Below are 21,476 nucleotides of genomic sequence, written 5' to 3'. Positions count from 1 at the left end.
TGGGTTTCATGACTTTAATGTTCTCAAAGTATAACATCTGAGTTGCCATCACTGATCTGGATAAAGCAATAAGGGTTTCTTTGCTAGGTTTGCCCCTTATTTCTCTATTCGTGGTCATTCCCCTGACTGTCCTCCTCTGTTGCCTGAAAAGGACATCAATACAACAGTTTAGAAGCTGAATCAGAAGCCTTATTCCTTGGCTGTTTACACATTTCCAGGTATCTATGGCTGCAGTTACACAGGCAGCCCAATTCTGATATTTTGCCCAATTAGTTGCAAAAGAGCTGGTCTGATTGGTCAAGAGACCAATTTCCTGGTTAAAAGATCAGAATTGGGCTGCCTGTGTACACGCAGCCTTAGGCAGCAGACATCAATTTATATGTACAGTTGAAGTCGGACGTTTACATACACCTTAGCCAATTACATTTAAACTCAGTTTTTCACAATTCCTGACATTTAATCCTAGTAAACATTCCCTGTTTTAGTTCAGTTAGGATCACCACTTTATTTTAAGAATGTGAAATGTCAGAATAATAGTAGAGAATGATTTATTTCAGCTTTTATTTCTTTCATCACATTCTCAGTGGGTCAGAAGTTTACATACACTCAATTAGTATTTGGTAGCATTGCCTTTAAATTGTTGAACTTGGGTCAAATGTTTCGGGTAGCCTTCCACAAGCTTCCCACAATAAGTTGGGTGAATCTTGGCCCATTCCTCCTGACAGAATTGGTGTAACTGAGTCAGGTTTGTAGGCCTCCTTGCTCGCACACACCTTTTCAATTCTGCCCACACAGTTTCTATAGGATTGAGGTCAGAGCTTTGTGATGGCCACTCCAATACTTTGCCATTGTTGCCATTTTGCCACAAATTTCAAAGTATGCTTGAGGTAATTGACCATTTGGAAAACCCATTTGCGACCAAGCTTTAACTTCCTCACTGATGTCTTGAGATGTTGCTTCAATATATCCGCATAATTGTCCTCCCTCATGATGCCATCTATTTTGTGAAGTGCACCAGTCCCTCCTGCAGCAAAACACCCCCACAACATGATGCTGCCACCCCCGTGCTTCACGGTTGGGATGGTGTTCTTCGGCTTGCAAGCCTCCACCTTTTTCCTCCAAACATAATAGTCATTATGGCCAAACAGTTCTATATTTGTTTCATCAGACCAGAGGACATGTCTCCAAAAAGTGTGATCTTTGGCCCCATGTGCAGTTGCAAACCGTAGTCTGGCTTTTTTTTATGGTGGTTTGGGGCAGTGGCTTCTTCCTTGCTGAGCGGCCTTTCAGGTTATGTCGATATTGGACTCGTTTTACTGTGGATAAAGATACTTCTGTATCTGTTTCCTCCAGCATCTTCACAAGGTCCTTTGTTGTTGTTCTGGGATTGATTGCACTTTTCGCACTAAAGTACGTTCATCTCTAGGAGACAGAACGCGTCTCCTTCCTGAGCGGAAGGTCCCATGGTGTTTATACTTGTGTACTATTGTTTGTACAGATGAACGTGGTACCGTCAGGCATTTGGAAATTGCTCCCAAGGATGAACCAGACTTGAGGTCTACAATTTTTTTTCTGAGGTCTTGGCAGATTTCTTTTGATTTTCCCATGATGTCAAGCAAAGAGGCACTGATTTTGAAGATAGGCCTTGAAATACATCCACAGGTACACCTCCAATTGACTCAAACAATGTCAATTAGCCTATCAGAAGCTTCTAAAACCATGACATCATTTTCTGGAATTTTCCAAGCTGTTTAAAGGGACAGTCAACTTAGTGTATGTAAACTTCTGACCCACTGGAATTGTGATACAGTGAATTATAAGCGAAATAATCTGTAAACAATTGTTGGAAAAATTACTTGTGTCATGCATGTCCTAACCAACTTGCCAAAACTATAGTTTGTTAACAATACATTTTTGGAGTGGTTGAAAAATGAGTTTTAATGACTCCAACCTAAGTGTATGTAAACTTTTGACTTCAACTGTAAGTAAAAGGGAGCTATATTGTACTCCACTCCAGAAGTTTCTGTCTACAGAGAGAATGTCTACAGAGAGAAATGCTCTCACCTCAAAGAAGGTGTCAATGAGACGCTCCAGAACACAGCCCTGAGAGCGGAAAGTCTGCTGGTTCTGATCTATGGATGCCAGCAGTCTGAGGTAGCTGGTGATCAGCTCTATCTCCCTATGGACCAGTCATGTTGGGGCTCTTGTTAGATTGCGACTACAGCACATAGACTAGTTTGTAAAATGGCTTGGCAAAACAGGCTTTCTGTTTGCATTGTGAACCAAATTGACAGCTGGCTTTTCTCCTGTTTTGTGTTAGACATAGTTTCTTACCTCTTTCCATACTTATTTTCACTATAGGTCAATTTGAGGGCCTCTTCATAGAACTCCTCATCGGTCTGTGGTTCAATGGGCTGGGGCTCTACAGACAGGAGGAGAGGAGACTGGTTCAGTCCTGTCTTTCTGCTGCTTATTGTTTGTATTTTGCCTCACCCACAAGTACATGTGGTAGCCTTTTGAAAAATGTCGGACCGACCGACCAACCAACCTAACTTCTTCATTGACTGCATCTCGCTCTCATATATATCCTGGAACTAAAGTAGAAAAGAATGCAGTGGTATGTTCAGCAACATCTACACCAGTATCTGTCTTTTTTGCCTTATTGATTGTCATGGTCGGAATACCTTTTGGATCTTTGACGCCATCCGTCTCTTGATTGTCATCTGGAAGTTGTCGACGAGGACAGCAATGAATAGACTATGCAGAGAAAATGACAATGTACAATTAAAAGGGTGTTTGCTCTTGAATAACATAGTAGAAGTATCAGACGTGCAATGTAGTGTCTTTGTTGCAACATTTTCAAGCCTACTCACTTGAGGAAAGTGAAGTATTCCACCACAATGTACAGGACAAGGAAGATGATAATATGTGGTGCACCTGTCATTTTTAGAAAGTTAAAGTCTTGACCACAAATAGTTACATCATGTGATGATTGATGATGCCCAACTCACTGTAGTGTTCCCTCTCTCACCGTTGTCTCGGCTGGTAGAGTAGATGAAAGCCCAGTCATCCAACGTGAGCAGCTGGAACAGAGTGAAAATTGTCCGAAACATGGTGCCAAAGCGATGCGGGTCAGACTCGTTGAACATCTCTCGGAAAATGACAGCAAACATGAAGAGGAAGGTGAACATGAGGATGATGATGGCCCCCATGGACTGGAGAGACTGGAGACAGGTGGACACGATGGACTGGAGATTTTGGAGAAAGCTGTCAAGGATAGGATGACATGTTACTGAATCATGATTAAAGATATTAGATGATGATGTATTAATATAGGTTATGTTCTTGGGGTGTCAGACTTCATCCATTGAAGTGCTATGAAAGGACATCAAACAGAGGGGTGGTCGGTCTGAATAATGAGTTATTCTGCATGAATGCTGAAAAACATTCATGCATCCTACCGGATGGTACGCAAGACCCGGAACGCTCGGATGGCCCTGACCCCTTTGAAGAGCTTGAGGATGCGGAAGATTGTGGATGCCTGACCTCCACTGAAGTTCCCTGTAGACTCAATGAGTGGCAGCAGGAAGTCAATGAGGCTCATCGTAATGATGAAAAAGTCTGAGACAGGCAGAGAACAGAGGGGGAAAATAGAAATGAGATGAAACAGTGGGAGACTGATCCCAAGCCAATGCAAACAGCTACTTACCCAGGTCATTCCATGGGTTTTTGAAGTAGAGTCGACCCCAGACAAGCAATTTCAGCACACATTCCATTAAATAGATTGCCAGAAAAGCGGAATCCAAAGCAGAGAAGAACCACCCTGGCATTGGGAAACAAAACAGATGTCATTAACACACTTCAACCCATTCATGAGCTCTTTATGCAGGAGGATAGAGAACTTACTAAAAGTAGATTTTAAAGAGTCAATGTATTTTCCCTGTTTCTCACACCTCCTCTCACAGTCACACTTTCAAATGTCTGGGCCACCAGGGTCCCTGTGTTGAGCACCACCACAAACAGGATGAACTTGTCAAACATGGGGTCTTCTGTGAAGGCCACAATGATCCTGAACAGCTGATGCATCCAGTCCTGCAGAGCACCCCATGCCCTCAGCCAACCTTTTCTAGAGTTTCGCTGTTCCCTGATCCTTCGCTGCTCATCTGAGAGAGAGAAGAGAGAGAGAGAAGAGAGAGAGAGAGAAGAGAGAGAGAGAAGAGAAGAGAGAAGAGAAGAGAGAGAAGAGAGAGAGAGAAGAGAAGAGAGAAGAGTGAGAGAAGAGAGAGAAAGAGAGAGAGGAGAGAGAAGAGAGAGAGAGAGAGAGAGAGAGACAGAGAAGAGAGAGAAGAGAGAGAGAGACAGAGAAGAGAGAGAGAGAAGAGAGAGAGAAGAGAAGAGAGAAGAGAAGAGAGAGAGAGAGAGAGAGAGAGAGAGAGAGAGACAGAGAAGAGAGAGAGAGAAGAGAGAGAGAGAAGAAAAGAGAGAGAGACAGAGAAGAGAGAGAGAGACAGAGAAGAGAGAGAGAGAAGAGAAGAGTGAGAGAGAGAGAGAGAGAGAGAGAGAGAGAAGGTTGGTGGCACCATAGGAGGTTGGTGGCACCTTAATTGGGGAGGATAGGCTCGTGGTAATGACTGGAACGGGATGGGTATAATGGTTTCAAACACATCAAACATGTTTGACTCTTCTATTTATTCCATTGCAGCCATTACAATGAGTCTGTTCTCCCATAACTCTTCCCACCAGCCTCCTCTGGCACACTCATAATTAAAGTGGCCGTTGTGAGTTGTAACTTTTCCGGAACAGTTTGCCTCTATGATGATAGTCGTCAGTATACCATACTTCACATGCCTTTTTGGATGAGCCTCTTCAACATTTCACCATCTAAGGCCGCACATGTTGAGAACACTCGCTTCTTGTGTGGCTGCTTGGCGGCTACAGATGACTTGTGGTGGCTGGTTGAGCCTGCATAATAGATATTGAATGATGATGAGACATACAAACACACAGAAGTACAGAGAGATTTGATGACAGTGTGGATTATAAATATTGGATTCTGAAGTCATTCTTCCATGTAAAAGTAAAACGTTGTGAGTTTGGGCGGGGGGGGAATCTTGCCCTTTCCAGCCACTGTCTGCCTGTATGATGGTCGAATTTCCATCTTGGACTCCAGGCTAAACACACACACACTGCAGAGAAGAGTACCAGTAAAGTATAATGAAAACATGTAACATCAAACCTGTAATCTCTTATTGTAACAAACTGTAAAGCTACTGACCACCAAAATGGTCATAGTGGAGAACTTTGAGCACTTTCTGATGGCAGCACAATGATTTATTGTATTGTTAGACTTAGAGGAACTTTAGTTTTCCAAGGGAACATTACTTCATGCCATCACTACTTTATCTTCACAACAATTCCCCGTGTCATTAGCTACAAACACTTCTAATTAAGGCATCTGTCAAATATTCATCAATACAAACAAGTCGCTAAGCATTTACCGGATTGTCTCTGGAAAAATAAAACCTTCGGCATGGAGGAATGGCACAGAATGCCACTGGAATACATCTGTGCGTCATAAGGACTTCTTTATTCTCAACACTTCCTTGACCATTCTATTCCATCCATTCTATTCTTCTCTACTGTGCTATTCTTTTTCGTTTTTTTTCTCTCTCCACAAGGATGCGGGATGATAACAGTTTAGCTTCCAACAATTGTTTCCATTTGATGTGAGAGGATCTCTTGCGTCAAAAATGAACGAAGGACTCTTCCTTGGCTTGTTATAATAAAGCCATTTCAATTTGAACCATTTCCATTTAAGTTGGAATAGTGGTGAAAAAACAGGACGTAGTCTACTTATATTTTGTCCGATCTCTAACACATTTTGAAATAGTAATATGGTTACATTTTGAAATGTAGGTCGTCATTGTAAAATAAGAACGTTCTTAACGGACTTACCTGTATAAATAAAGGTGACACGAATCATTTTTAAATAGGCTATTCTCTACGTTTTATGAAAACAACGATACGTGCATAATTTCGTAAATATAGGCAAAATTGTTATTCCGTTTTTTTATCCGTAAGAAGTCGAAAACAACTTCCTGTCTGTGGAATTTAAGACTGATAACCGTTATTCTACTTCCGGCAGTCACGGAGTACCCCCAACAGTACACATTTTTGATGTGACCCTGGACACCTAATTCAACTTGTCAACTTATCATCAAGCCCTCAATGAGTTGAATCAGGGGAGTTTGTCAGGGGCAACAACCAAAATGTGTGTTGTTGGGGGTACTCGAGGACTAGAGTTGGAAAACAGTCCTGCTGCACCCTTCCCCTGAAGTTGGACCTAAATGACCACTGTCAAGGTCGATGCGTAAAGTTGGAAAAATGTATTGTTGATAAGGACTATTCTATATCAAATGGGGACATGGAATAGTCCATATTTTTTAATAGTCTATTTGCTCTAAATAAAGAGCATACTTTTAGAATTGGTGTTGGAGATTATATGGATGTTAAGTATATGTTGCAGGAAATGGATCTAACCTAACAAAAAGTAAAAACACCATGACATATAATATAATACATACATAAATATATAAAAATAATAATAAATACACAAATACACAATTGCATAGTAGATGTATACTCCCTTTATTATTTTAGGAAGAAGTTGGCATGGTAATATTGTTTCAACGAAAAATATGACATTAATTTGGTCAGAGGTAATTAGAGGCAATGCGAAATAGCTTTTTTATCATTACGCAAATCATCACAGTCAAAAGCAACATGATTAATGTTGCAGATAAAATGTGGGCAGATAAATAAACAAACACATACATTATTAAATAAACAAATAAATAAATATCAAATAAATAATTGATTAGATAGATAGATAGATAAATATAACTTTGTAGAAAACTAAACTAATTTACACAAAACTATAGCCAACTATTCAGGAGAAATATTTCTGATTTCACAACAATTGTTTACAAGAACTCTGTCCAAACATGGAATTCAGTCATAATGCCCGAAACAAACAGTCTGATGTTATTAAATCGTTTGAGACAAAACGATGACCTGTCTGCTCTCCGTTGGGTGATATTTGTTTATGTGTCTGGTGAGGCCAGAGGAGGAGAATACATTTTCACTACAAAATCGACACGGAAACACCTCTCCTGTCACCTTTGTGATGCACTCAGTCCCTGCGTATTTGGAGGAGGGCTCGGGTGTTTCTGGGCGGGACTCGAGCAGGCTGCTGGGTTGTTGGTCGGAGACTTTGGCCGAATGAGACTGATTCTGAGGATGACTAGCTGCCTTCCTATTGTGCAAGGCCAAGTGTTTCCTCAGGTACGCTTGTTTTCTGAATTTCTTTGAGCACTGTGGGCAGCTGAACATCATTTCTTCATCAGAGCCCGAGTCTGAGGATGGCGGGGAGGGTGGGAGCGCCTCTCTGGTTGTTGGTGTGTCAGGTCGGCTCTCCTCTCTCTGTGATGAGACTCTCTTCACTTGGAAACCCTTTGGCTTGTGCCAACGTCGGTGGGAGGCCAGGTTAGCGGGACAACTAAACACTTTGTCACACTCGTCGCAGCGATATTCGATTCGGACGATGCGAGAGCACTTGTGGAAGGCCAAAGTGAGAGGGTCTGCGTACCGCTCCTTGCAAAGCTGACAGATGAATTCTCCAAGCGGAATGCTGGTGTTGGAGCGTTGCTTCACCTCGTCCTCTGCCTCCTCTGTAATGCGCAATCCGAGGACGGGAGATGTGGTTACCTGATCCCGGAGGCTGGACTTCTTCTCTTGGTTTTGGGAGCTTGAGGACCTGCGCTTTTTAGAATTCGTATGGGGAGATTTAGCGTTGGAGGAGGCAGGCCGCTTCACTGCTGCATATTTAGCATTCCCGCACATGGTGTCCAGTCTGGTGGTCATCTCCTGAAGAGACGACGACACTGGGGAACCATCAATGGTGAAACTTCCCAAATTTGCCTCGGGGAAGGTATCTGCTGGAGCAGAAGAAAGAGAGCTTAGCATTTGATGAGCGGCGACCACGGGTGTGTATTGATATCCCTCGCTGTCAGGCCGGGTCGGGCTCAGTGAAGGCGCACAGTGACACTCTGGAATTCCACCGAAAATACCCCGGCTGGGAACTCTGATAAAGTTGTGGCAAGGCAGTGCATGAGCCGGGGCATTCTCGACCAGCGAAGAGCAGTTGGCGTCCAGCGCCAAGTCCTCCTCGCGTATCCTGTATGAAACAGGACCAGCCTTTTTAGAACGTTTTATAAGGAAACCCTTTGGCATGGTGACTGTCAGGAAGCACACTCGACGCGTTATAAACAACCTCAATAAGATTTTGCTGTTAAAGTCGAGCCCAGAAATTGGAATGAGGCGTGTCTAATCACAGTGCGCCCTATTCGCTTTGCAGTACTTGTCCACACTGGCCCTCTGTCGTTTGTTTCCGTCTTTATAAAGGCCCCGAGCGGTCATTGTGCGTCAGTTAGGACGCAGATGGCAGCAGTCCAGCCGTCAATAGAAAGGCCCGGCAACATGATCCACCGGGAGTCTCTGAGGAGCACAGCGACAGATGTCAGCCTCCCCCATTGCGGAGTCCCCCCCAGACCACTTGTCCCGTCCTTGACGGTCCCTTGCCATTATGCAGATTACACAGAGCCACACCACACTTATCCAGCTTTTATCCTCCCATGTCCTCTGAGACTATTCAACACACACGTACCGCAGCCGTCCATCCATTCATCAAAACACACGATTCAAAAGGAGAAGGGGGAGTCAGACTTGTGCCAGTTTGGGGGTAAAGAGGCAGAGGGAGGAGGCACAGCACCAGTACATCTATGCAGATCAGTGCTCAATGCGCTGCTCAAATGCGCCTTAAACATAGACGTCCAGGGGCATTCAACCCGTTGAACAATTTAATTTAATGTGATTTCAACATCAAGACAATAAAAATCACCAAAAAAGTAACTCCATTTGTGAAGTTATTTTACGTTTTGGGAATTCAGGCCCTGATGTGAAGGGGATCCCAATTATTTCATCATCAACGTTTAAAAAGCTCCCTAGTTGTGGCAAACATCGAATACCTCCAACGTCAAACGTCTCAACTCAACAATAGAAACAGTCTGTCATGTCATTGTCAGTGAAATGAACCATTTCCATCACACGTCTACAATCTGGCGGAAAAAAACACATTACATATAGAGACCCAACCCCCAACATAACAAAATACATATTATTAGCAGCAAAGCTATCTGAATCAGGGCTGTCTTGTAAAAGAGCAAAAAAAAAAAACGTTTGAAATCAATAAATGGTAAAGGTCACAGACCAAACATCTTCCATAGCCCCACTGTAAAGCCATGAAACATGTGACAGGTTTACCTATTAACTAAATGTCAGTGTTTAAAACTTAAACATAAGGCATTTAGATTTGCCAATTAATGTTCTTATCTTAAACACAGGTTGTTTAGTATGCAAGATTAAACATGATAGTCAGCTTTTTCCAGTCACTTTCCAACCAGGAGAACACCTATATCTCCTGTGTTCAGATTTCAACCACTAGTGTTTCCTTTCCCATCATCCTGTTTAGAGTGCAGCATTGTCACTAGAAGTTGATGTGACTTTCCGTGCCTTTTATTCAGATCACGGTTAAGAATCTGTCATCTTACCTACACTGAACAAAAATATAAATGCGGCATTTAAAGTGTTGGTCCCATGTTTCATGAGATTAAATAAAAGATCCCAGAAATGTTCCATATTTCCAAAAGGCTTATTTCTCTAAAAGGTTGTGCACAAATTTGTTTACTTCCATGCTAGTGCGCATTTCTACTTTGCCAAGATAATCCATCCACCTGACAGGTGTGGTATGTCAAGAAGATGATTAAACAACATGATCATTACACAGGTGCTCCTTGTGCCGGGGACAAAAAAGGCCAATCTAAAATGTGCAGTTTGTCACACAACATAATGCCACAGATGTCTCAAATTTTTAGGGAGTGTACTATTGGCATGCTGACTGGAGGAATGTCCACCAGAGCTGTTGCCAGATAATTGAATGTTCATTTCTCTACCATAAGCCTCCTCCAATGTCATTTAAGAGAATTTGGCAGTACGTCCAACCGGCCTCACAACCACAGACCACGTGTATGGCATTGTGTGGATGAGTGGTTTGCTGATGTCAACGTTATGAACAGAGTGCCCCATGGTGGCGGTGGGGTTATGGTATGAGCAGGCATAATTTACGGACAATGAACACAATTGCATTTTATTTATGGAAATCTGCATGCACAGAGATACAGTGAAAAGATCCTGAGGCCCATTGTCGTGCCATTCCTCTGCCGTTATCACCTCATGTTTAACCATGATGATGCCTGGCCCCATGTCGCAAGGATCTGTACACAATTCATGGAAGCTGAAAATGTTCCAGTTCTTCCATGACCTGCATTCTCACCAGACATGTCACCCATTGAGCATGTTTGGGACGCTCTGGGTCAACGTGTACGACAGCATGTTCCAGTTCCCGTCAATATCCAGCAACTTCGCACAGCCATTGAAGAGGAGTTGGTAAACATTCGACAGGCCACAATCAACAGCCTGATCCAGTCTATGCAAAGGATGTGTTGCGCTGCCTGAGGAAAAATGGTGGTCAAATGCCGAAGTCATCTCAAAACAAAAGTGACGTCATTAAGCAGGTGCAGTAAAAAGTAGGATTCTGTTTTTACATACAAAAGTGATTGCTTTTGATAAAAACGCTTTATCTGCCTCCCCAATGAAAACTAGTTTGAAAATTTGTCGTATGTTTCTGGACGGTGCACCATGCTTCCTTGTTGACAACATAACCGAGCGGCGCAGATTACTGTTCCATTTGAGAAGGGCGCTCATCCCTCACTGTTTTTGCCCATCACAGGCCATCAATGTTGGGTAGGTTACTTTCTAAATGTAATTACAGTTACAAGTTACCTGTCCAAAATTGTAATCAGTAAAGTAACTTTTCGATTACCCAAACTCAGTAATGTAATCTGAGGCATGAGAAGAAGACAAAAATGTATGTTACCAATTGAATGACATCTATTGCAGGATAAATCAATGTTAAAGTTTACATAGCTGGCCATATATGGATGTTACATTTGACTTTATGGGTTGGTGATGTGGGCTTCTTGAAACCCATCGCTTTCTACTACATATAATAATATGATTAAATGATATCTTTACATGAAAAAACAAAGTCAATCAGAATTCCAGTCATTCCAATAAATGTTATACCTCTTGATCTTCAAGAATAGGACTTGGAAATATGAAAGTATAGATTAGCCAAATGGTTTTACCCGAGCATAACCCCAAAACTAAGGATTGATTAGCCAGCCGTACTCTGTTGTTTATGATTTTGATGTCATAGAGGACTGACTGGGCTCATTGATTCGAGTTGAAAAATAAATGTTGCACTCATGGAATGGCATGCTTTGAGCACCTCTGAAATGTGCTTTTTACATGTGAAAAATGAATGCAATATGCTGCATTTGCTATAGGCCAATTGTTTACCTTTTTGTTGGTGACACTTTGTTATCTTGATAATATGCAGCGGTTTGAAGGGCAAATCCAGAGATGAAACAATAACAAAACAGTCATCACACCTCTGTTTTGGTAAAAAATTGAGGGATAGGACTGGAGAAATGCAACCACTGTCAGATTAATAGACAGAGCTATGGATGCAAGTACTGACCATCCATTGTATCAAAATGATTGTTTTAACCATGTTATGAGGCTATACAGTGTTTGTTTACATTTACAAAGATAAACTTACATTTTGGGTTCTCATGAGGTGTGACAGTTGAACTATGACTATGACCATATTCTTTATGAATCAATGGATATACAGTACCAGTCAAAAGTTTGGACACACCTTCTCATTCAAGGGTTTTTCTTCATTATTACCATTTTCTATATTGTAGAATAATAGTGAAGACATCAAAACTATAAAATAACACATATGGTATCATGTAGTAACCAAAAAAGTGTTAAATAAATCAAAATATATTTTATGTTTTAAATTCTTCAAAGTAGCCAACCTTTGCCTTGATGACAGCTTTGCACAAGCTTGGCATTCTCTCAACCAGCTTAATGAGGCAGTCACCTGGAATGCTTTTCAATTAACAGGTGTGCCTTGTTAAAAGTTAATTTTGGGAATTTCTTTCCTTCTTAATGTGTTTGAGCCAATCAGTTATGTTGTGAGAAGGTAGGGGTGGTATACAGAAAATAGCACTATTTGGTAAAAGATCAAGTCCATATTATGTCAAGAACAGCTCAAATAAGCAAAGAGAAACGACAGTCCATCATTACTTTAAGACATGAAGGTCAGTCAATCCGGGAAATAGCAGTCGCAAAAACTATCAAGAACTATGATGAAACTAACTCTTATGAGGACCGGCACAGGTAAGGAAGACCCAGAGTTACCTCTGCTGCAGAGGATAAGTTACCAGCCTCAGGTATTGCAGCCCAAATAAAAGCTTCACAGAGTTCAAGTAACATCAACTGTTTAATTTAATTTTTTTAACTAGGCAAGTCAGTTAAGAACAAATTCTTATTTTCAATGACAGCCTAGGAACAGTGGGTTAACTGTCTGTTCAGGAGCAGAACGACAGATTTGTACCTTGTCAGCTCGGGGATTTGAACTTGCAACCTTACGGATGCTAGTCCAACGCTCAGTCCACTCGGCTACCCTGCCACCCCGCCCTGAATGCACAATCCCTCCATCAGTGCTCAGACTGTCCGCAATGGGCTGAGAGAGGCTGGACTGAGGGCTTTTAGGCCTGTTGTAAGGCAGGTCTTCACCAGACATCACCGGCAACAACGTTGCCTATGTGGGCACAAACCTACCGTTGCTGGACCAGACAGGACTGACAAAAAGTGCTCTTCACTGATAAGTCGCGGTTTTGTCTCACCAGGGGTGATGGTCAGATTTGCGTTTATCTTCGAAGGAATGAGCATTACACCGAGGCCTGTACTCTGGAGCGGGATTGATTTGGAGGTGGAGGGTCCATCATGGTCTGGGGCGGTGTGTCACAGCGTCAACGGACTGAGCTTGTTGTCATTGCAGGCAATCTCAACACTGTGCGTTACAGGGAATACATCCTCCTCCCTCATGTGGTACCCTTCCTGCAGGCTCATCCTGACATGACCCTCCAGCATGACAATGCCACCAGCCATATTGCTCATTCTGTGCGTGATTTCCTGCAAGACAGGAATGTCAGTGTTCTTCCATGGCCAGCGAAGAGCCCGGATCTCAATCACATTGAGCACATTTGGGACCTGTTGGATGAGGGCTAGGGCCATTCCCCCCAGAAATGTCAGGGAAATTGTAGGTGCCTTGGTGGAAGAGTAGGGTAACATCGCACAGCAAGAACTGGCAAATCTGGTGCAGTCCATGAGGAGGTGATGCACCACAGTACCTAATGCAGCTGGTGGCCACACCAGATACTGACTGTTACTTTTGATTTTGACCCCCCCTTTGTTCAGGGACACATTATTCCATTTCTGTTAGTCACATGTCTGTGGAACTTGTTCAGTTTATGTCTCAGTTGTTGAATCTTGTAATGTTCATACAAATATTTACACATGTTAAGTTTGCTGAAAATAAACGCAGTTGACAGTGAGAGGATGTTTCTTTTTTTGCTGAGTTGATATATATATGCAGTTGAAGTCGGTAGTTTACATACACTTAGGTTGGAGTCATTAAAACTAGTTTTTCAACCACTCCACAAATTTCTTGTTAACAAACTATAGTTTTGGCAAGTCAGTTAGGACATCTACTTTGTGCATGACACAAATAATTTTTCCAACAGTTGTTTACAGACAGATTATTTCGCTTATAATTCACTGTATCACAATTCCAGTGGGTCAGAAGTTTATATACACTAAGTTGACTGTGCCTTTAAACAGCTTGGAACATTCCAGAAAATTATGTCAAGTCTTTAGAAGCTTCTGATAGGCTAATTGACATAATTTGAGTCAATTGGGGGTGTACCTGTGGATGTATTTCAAGGCCTACCTTCATAGTGGTCTCTGACTTGTGGTCAGACTCGCTCAGGTGGAACAAACTTAAACTTGCACCTTTTTTCATTGCTGATTTGAATGTCACTGAGAAAACAGAGAAGTGTCAGATTTATTTTCGCAAACATCCTTTCTGAATTTAAAAGTAATCCTTGAAGTAATCATCTAGTTTTTCAAAAGTATCTGTAATCTGATTACAATATTTTTGCTAGTAATTTAACGGATTATAGTGACAGTTTTTTGTAATCCCTTGCATGTAACGGATTACATGCAATCCATTACTCCCCAACCCTGCGGGCCACAGACCAGTGCCCCGCAGTCTTAATATAATTGAACCCACCCACTGAAAAATAAATGGGAGGGGCTGCATTATAATATTTCCCAGCATGTTTTGTTGCAGGTTGATTTTTAGAATAGTTTGTTTTAATATCTTTTTCTTCTTGCACATTGATTAATTGATAGGTAGTCTTGTTTATTAAGTTCTTCACCATAGCAGTCATTCTGTGTGCAGATTGTGAGTGATATAATATTCAAATTCTTGGCTATCCTCCCTCTGGCTGTATTCTGATAGGACTAACTAATCACTTTAGAAACTTGCAGGTCTATGAGCCTTGATTTTCAGACCACAATGTTGAGAATGACTAGACAATAACTAAAAGCCTTATGCTAATATTTACTTCTAATTGAAACACATTCACTTAGGCAATCACTTTGGTGAAAGTGTTAGCAATAATGCAACAACCATGTCTCGGTCACTAACAAACACAATCATGGGTGTGTATCTCTCACATTCACCTGAAAGGCATGCTGGGAAATACGCAATCCCTCTTCACACCCTACAGTGTTAAAACAACACCTCCATTGTTTAGTGTTTAAAATTTATTCCCCTTGTTCTGAAAAAAATGTGTGTTTAAAATGTGTTACAGGGAATAAGCATGTTCCGGTGTTTACACGTTTTCATTGAAATTCTAAATCCTTGACACATTTAAAGTGTTACAGAAAAGTTTTTAGTTATGTGTTCAGATCCTAAGCACTTCGTTTTACAGTGTAAGGACCCATAGGGCGGTGTCGTCCGGGTTAGGGTTTGGCCAGGGTAGGCCATCATTGTAAATAATCATTTGTTCTTAACTGACTTGCCTAGTTAAATATATATATATATAAATATATATTTAATATATATTTAACTAGGCAAGTCATTATCAATATATTGATAATGTTAATCAATCTAAGCAGTCAGTTGCATTGATTCATGTTTTTAGCCTCTTTTGTGCTTAACATCAAAATGGCGTGTAGGCCTATGGCATATTGTTGCAATTCTAGAAGTTCCTGTATGAAATAGGCCTGTGGATAATGTGTTATTGTGCCTTGAAATAAAATACAACATTCCCAATTCCTGTTTTGATAGAGAAATTATATATTAGGGGTATCAACCCAGACAAAATCATTACCTTCTGCCCGATTCCTTATGCCTTTCCTTTTAACTTGTCAACATTGATTTAAAATAGGCATCAGATAATGTTGTTATGAAGAATAAGCATGTCCCACAATAGGAGAAACCGACACTGTCCTCAGCAGCAATCTAGTTTGGAATATGCTCAGGACGCACACGCACAAATGCACGGCCAAACACACACACACACACACACACACACACACACACACACACACACACACACACACACACACACACACACACACACACACACACACACACACACACACACACACACACACACACACACACACACACACACACACACCAGCCTTTGTATGGTGTCTCCCAACCGGTCTGTTATCTCGGGAGCTTTGATTGTTATTGGGTTTTCTTTTCATCCTTTGGGGATAGTAGACAAAAACAAAGTTGGCGCGCGAGGAGGATAGCACTACGGAGAGGCGTAGGGCATGTATTTGAATAGGCCTATGTGTTCGGGGTTGAAGGGGGGACTTCCCCCATTATTTTACTTTCCACCTTTGTTGGAATTGGAAGTTTGAAGCGTGTGCCTTTGGAGGCACAAGCCACGCGCCTGCCCTGACCTCTGTGACACCCTATTTGCATAAAGCTGGAGAATTGAATTCGGTCCTATTCTTTGACGTGACCTGCCTGACTTAGTCAATTACTGGCGGTCCCTCGTTGTTCAGCGGTGGGATAATTAAACGGAATCACAAATGTGGCGCTTTTAAACTAACGGAATACCTATCTCTCCACTGAGGCCTATAAGGGAAAACTAGTTTTAAAAAATGTGCCACCCGCAATATACACTGGTCAACACGTTCAAACTAATGTCATTAACCTCAAAATCTAATTTTAGATGTTATCGCAGGTGCAGAGAAATGCTTATGTTTTTACCTCCAACGGTGCAGTAATATCTAGCAATATGTTAAATCCACCGAATACAACTACAATGTTAGCCTACAAAATGTTGTTTCAAAAAGAGCATTGCTGCATGGGCCCTCGGGGTGTTTATGAGCCTGTCCTACATTTGACATTTCATTTCAACCTCAATAGGTAAGGTAGGTTTAAAAAAAAAATGTTTTGTTTATTATTATATATATATTTTTTTAGGTCTTTAGCCTATTAAGTGACCCACTATGCCTACAATGATATCATCATCATCATCATCATCCCGCACATCATTGATGATTCGTCATAGTCTTAGCAATTGCTTGAAAATGTACTTAGAAGAATCCTCAATGCCTGGCTCTAGAGCAGCCTATGGGCTATACAGAGGCACCACCAACTTCGGCCTATACTGCCTTTGTTCAGCACACAGCCTGGGCAGGAGGAATTCGGAATGTGTAATCTTGTTGCTACGAGAAAGGATGTAGGAGCGCCTGCGATTGGCCCGTGGCACTCGTGGGCCATGTGCAGTTTGTGCTGTCTTATTTACATACAGCTGTACAGTTTCCCGAGGACATGAATACACAGCCCTCTAACAACAATAGAATCAACTTAAATGCAGCTACAGTACCATGACTCTCCAATTCTGTTTCAACCATTCAGTCAGATGAAATATGGTAAAGGCTGGGGGGTAATCTAAAGACAGAAATTGTGATACATTAGGAGGAGGTAGCAGTGATAACACAGATGTGTTCTTGACCCCTCTTGTGGAATTTTTTATCTGAATTCCTTCAAAATAGAAACCCTTATTTTTTAAATATGTTTTTGTGTCAATTTATAAAAAATAAGGCAAGAGGTTGCAGTATCATGTCGTCCCCCACAAATGATGCAGCGCCCCTTGGGCCAATTGAGATATTGCATATGACGAACACATTTCAGTCAATGACCACAGCTCCCGCCTAGGGCCAGTGTAACTTTGTAAATGCCTGATCTCTATGGCAAGACGCATCATTCACTATCAAGTTACATCAAAATCATCCCAGTGCTGTCTGGGATATTGCGTAAGCCTAATGTACAAAGGAACGTACTGATGGACTGAGAAAAATCCACAGTCCCCTCCCCAATTTAATAGTGGGACAAATATAATGTAGGCTAGGTATAGGCCTATTCGACTTTCATGTCATTTTTGTAGGTTAGCATTTTTTTTCATGCAACTTGTTCTGGAGGCTGCTCTTCAGAGTGTTCTCTAACTGGCACAGGCACAAAGCCAAACCTAACCTTAACCCTAACCTTAACCACACTGCTAAACCTAATGCCTAACCCTAACCTTACATTTTTTCATGAATTTTTACAATATAGCCAATTTTGACTTTGCAGCTGGCCCATCTAGCGGAAAACGCTCAAATCTTTTCAACCCTAGGGTTAGGGTTGAATCGGGATGTGGACATGAAGATAGTGTTAAGGTTGTGGACATGAGGCTAGGGTTAGGGTTGAACCGGGATGTGGACATGAAGATAGTGTTAAGGTTGTGGACATGAGGCTAGGGTTAGGGTTGAACCGGGATGTGGACATGAAGCTAGGGTTAGGGTTGAACTGGGATGTGGACATGAAGCTAGGGTTAGGGTTGAACCGGGATGTGGACATGAAGCTAGGGTTAGGGTTGAACCGGGATGTGGACATGAAGTTAGGGTTAGGGTTGAACCGGGACGTGGACATGAAGCTAGGGTTAGGGTTGTGGTTGAGGCTAGGGTTAGAGTTGAACTGGGATGTGGACATGAAGCTAGGGTTAGGGTTGTGGTTGAGGCTAGGGTTAGGGTTGAACCGGGATGTGGATATGAGGCTAGGGTTAGTGTTGAACTGGGATGTGGACATGAGGCTAGGGTTAGGGTTGAGGCTAGGTTTAGGGTTGTGGTTGAGGCTAGGGTTGGGGTTGTGGTTGAGGCTAGGGGTTAGGGTTGTGGTTGAGGCTAGGGTTGGGGTTGTGGTTGAGGCTAGGGTTGGGGTTAGGGTTGTGGTTGAGGCTAGGGTTAGGGTTGTGGTTGAGGGTTAGGTTTGAACCGGAATGTGGACAAGATGGAGTTGGCGTGGGTACATTAATCTAGGGTTAGGGTTATAATTTCTATAGCAGTTGTTACCGTTGTTACAATATTCTTAAGTTATAAATAACAATTTAAACTTACAATACCATACCATTTCTTTAAGATAGCTGAAGCAAGCATACACATTTACTTCAGGAAATGTACCCCACAAACCTTCAGTGACTCATCATAATACCAACTTAACCTCCGCATGAGAAATCTTATTTGTCCTTGACTAGAGAGTTAATGTACATGGTTAATCTTGATAAAAGAGCCCTGGTGTTGTTTCTTGAAACCACATTCTGTAGGCCTATGCATCTCTGGTCATAGCAGCTGGTAAATATCATTTAGAAAGAAGTCATAGTGACCATCTATCTCCATAATACATTTTTATTTATTTTACTAGGCAAGTCAGTTAAGAACAAATTCTTATTTTCAATGACAGCCTAGGATCAGTGGGTTCACTGCCTGTTCAGGGGCAGAACAACAGATTTTGTACCTTGTCAGCTCGGGGATTTGAACTTGCAACCTTTCGGTTACTAGTCCAACACTCTAACCACTAGGCTACGCTGCCTGATGTATTTATGTACTTGTTATTATGAAAAGGAAATGAACAATGTAAATTAAGGATCAGAGAAGGTGTAAGATGTAAGATATATCAAACACACCTTCTTTTCCCTTTTTGTCTCTTCTGAGAATAACTGGTGCCCAGTCTGGGCCCTGGTCACAATGGCACAAGGTTGTCGACACATCACTTTGCCAATAGATGTCGCTGTAGTACTGACTATTGCTGTGAGCTAGTACTGACAATTTAACGGTACACAGGATGTGCGAGATGACAAAGGATGTGGAAACCTTGTGTCACTGTCAACATGTATTCACATGAAATGGGTAACAACAACCATGAAATTGAGTTAATTTCCAGATCTCACTTTGTTTGGGCCTATAAGAGAATGTTTATTCAGGAACTTGATTTCTCTGTATAGGGTGGAATGTAATTATGTTAGGCCTATATCAATGCCAACACAACCACTCTACATGTTCCTGTTAATAAAACACACTAGCCAGGCAGCTAGACTTGCTAAATATTATAGATGCAGTATGTTCTAGCATGATGGTCTTGGTTGGAGAATGTGACAGCAGTAGAATTCCTTTCAGCCATTGTTTCTAATAGAGATATAAAGTGAAGCAGTCAGCTTCTCGTTTCATTGGGCAACATTTCCTGATTTTCTAACAAAATAGGAAGGCGAAATAGTGCCCAGAGTAAATGAGCTGGGGGTAGTCTGGTCTTTGACAAAAACAACACCACTCAGGTAGCCTAGTGGTTAGAGTGTTTGACTAGTAACTGAAAGGTTGCAAGATTGAATCCTCGAGCTGACAAGGTAAAACATCTGTCATTCTGCCCCTGAATAGGGCAGTTAATCCACTGCTCTTAGTTTGCCATTGAAAATAAGAATTTGTTCTTAACTGACTTGCCTAGTTAAATACAAATGAATAATAGAAAATAATATTTATCTGATCCACAATCAATACTTACAAACTATTTTCTGCTTAAATGGTTGGACCAATATATGGTAACACTTATTTGAAAGAGATATTTCATCTACATGATGTTAAATAAACAAGTTGTTGATGAAAAGTATATATTTTACTCATTGGGTTTTGCATTGCCATGTGTGAATGGTATCTTGAACACATTTCAAATGCAATATAATAATAGTGAATGTACATTGTTTTTTTTTTACATAAAGTGTCATTCGATGATATACACCAATGTCATTCTAGTGCCATCACTAAAATGCTTGTCTTGTGTATGCTAAACTATGATCATTATTCCTTTGTTGTAATCCGTTGAAGACTCACTATCCCCAACACCGTCCTCCTATCCCCACCCTACCCCCACACCCCGCTCTGTTGTGGGCTTGGCCAGAGCTGGTGACCTCCTAACAGGGCCACATGGTCAGGCGAGGGGGGGATTATATACAGTAATTAGGGGCTGGAGTCGGGCCCCAGCTACACTGCCACATAAGCTAAAGGGTTGTTTAAAGCTGGACTTTTAAGGCTATTAGTTAGTGAGGGTAAAGAAGCACCTAACTGAGTATAGAAACCATGTACTAATGCTTACAATATACACATATTTGTGACTATATTACGCACATATTGGATATGCCTGTAATGTTATGAGTCATGCAGCATACATTACATGTTGTTTTATGCCCTGTGTTTCCAACATGAGGATGCATTTGAGCGTGATGAGAGGAGGAGTATCTGGGATTAGGGGCTCAGTCTTGTATTCTAAAGTGAGGTACACAGTACTGTAGGCTGTGATTTTCCTTACCCCATAGTGACAAAAATCCATCTGAAAAAAGGGAGAAAAATGACCGTGCTGGCACAACACATCGAAGACAAATGGAAAACACCATAATCCTCAGTGGTAACACCTTAATTTGACACAGTAGAAGGCTCACAAAGCACAGCATAATTCTTCCCTCTCATAAACATCTCCCGTGTTCAGTCTGGGACTGACGCCTGTGCTTTGGTAGGATGACATAATCAGAGCACGCCATGGCTGGGCTTAGGAAGACAAGGTAATGTCTATGGAAACGCATGCAGGACAAGGTCAGTTGGCAGAGCACCTGCTGGGAGGAAAGGCATGGGGAGGGGATAGGATGGGAGGGGGAGGTGAACAGTGATGGTAGTCCTCTTAATGGTCAGTCGAGTAAACCATGTACTGTTATTATTGGGCAACCATTTCATTGTTTAGTGTGGACACACTAGGTCTCCCCTAAACACACACAAACATGCAAACATATGCTCCTTAAGAATTTGTTCTTAACTGACTTGCCTAGTTAAGTGAAGGTTAAATAAAAAATAAATAAATACAATTTTCCCCCCAACCCTTCCTCCACCCAAAACACACACATTTGCTTAGAATAGCACATTGAGGCTGACAGGCTAGATGCACTTAGTCATTGGTCGCTTAATCTAGTCGCCCTAATCATCCAACCATTAAT

General features: G+C 41.7%; 2 protein-coding genes across 10 annotated transcripts; both read right to left on the bottom strand.

The window, feature by feature from the left end:
* Window positions 1-12: 12 nt before the first annotated feature.
* LOC112231296 (cation channel sperm-associated protein 1) lies at window positions 13-20,966 on the bottom strand. Of its 9 annotated transcripts, XM_042311144.1 has the most exons (13): window positions 5,956-6,143; window positions 5,116-5,186; window positions 4,849-4,962; window positions 3,954-4,163; window positions 3,710-3,823; window positions 3,462-3,621; window positions 3,032-3,267; window positions 2,874-2,937; window positions 2,685-2,757; window positions 2,549-2,594; window positions 2,335-2,422; window positions 2,065-2,179; window positions 13-143 (listed from the first exon to the last, which is right to left on the bottom strand). In XM_042311144.1, exons 2-13 carry the CDS (start codon window positions 5,156-5,158, stop codon window positions 105-107), a joined length of 1,302 nt encoding a protein of 433 aa, XP_042167078.1. In that variant the 5' UTR covers window positions 5,159-5,186; window positions 5,956-6,143; the 3' UTR covers window positions 13-104. The 9 variants fall into 9 exon arrangements, 7 of the variants coding, with proteins under 7 accessions (XP_042167078.1, XP_024253752.2, XP_042167076.1 ...); XM_024397984.2 differs by lacking the exons at window positions 5,116-5,186; window positions 5,956-6,143 and adding an exon at window positions 20,801-20,966; XM_042311142.1 differs by lacking the exons at window positions 5,116-5,186; window positions 5,956-6,143 and adding an exon at window positions 20,801-20,966 and having other exon boundaries at window positions 3,462-3,561.
* Window positions 6,628-8,736, bottom strand: LOC112231295 (insulinoma-associated protein 1a-like). The gene has a single exon (XM_042311147.1). It carries the CDS (start codon window positions 8,290-8,292, stop codon window positions 7,048-7,050), a length of 1,245 nt encoding a protein of 414 aa, XP_042167081.1. The 5' UTR covers window positions 8,293-8,736; the 3' UTR covers window positions 6,628-7,047.
* Window positions 20,967-21,476: the final 510 nt, after the last annotated feature.

This window comes from Oncorhynchus tshawytscha, linkage group LG33 (assembly GCF_018296145.1).
Source record: "Oncorhynchus tshawytscha isolate Ot180627B linkage group LG33, Otsh_v2.0, whole genome shotgun sequence".
Lineage (NCBI taxonomy): Eukaryota > Metazoa > Chordata > Actinopteri > Salmoniformes > Salmonidae > Oncorhynchus > Oncorhynchus tshawytscha.
This window is presented reverse-complemented; position numbering and strand designations above follow the sequence as displayed.

Bases quoted from the DNA above. Each gene is read 5' to 3' on its own strand.
- LOC112231295 (XM_042311147.1), bottom strand. From the start codon at position 8,292: ATGCCAAAGGGTTTCCTTATAAAACGTTCTAAAAAGGCTGGTCCTGTT.
- LOC112231296 (XM_024397984.2), bottom strand. From the start codon at position 20,942: ATGCTGTGCTTTGTGAGCCTTCTACTGTGTCAAATTAAGGTGTTACCA. The intron at 4,963-20,800 runs GTAAGGAAAATC...TCTATTATGCAG, and splicing joins TGGATTTTTGTCACTATGGG to GCTCAACCAGCCACCACAAG. The intron at 3,268-3,461 runs GTAGGATGCATG...TATCCTTGACAG, and splicing joins CGGGTCTTGCGTACCATCCG to CTTTCTCCAAAATCTCCAGT.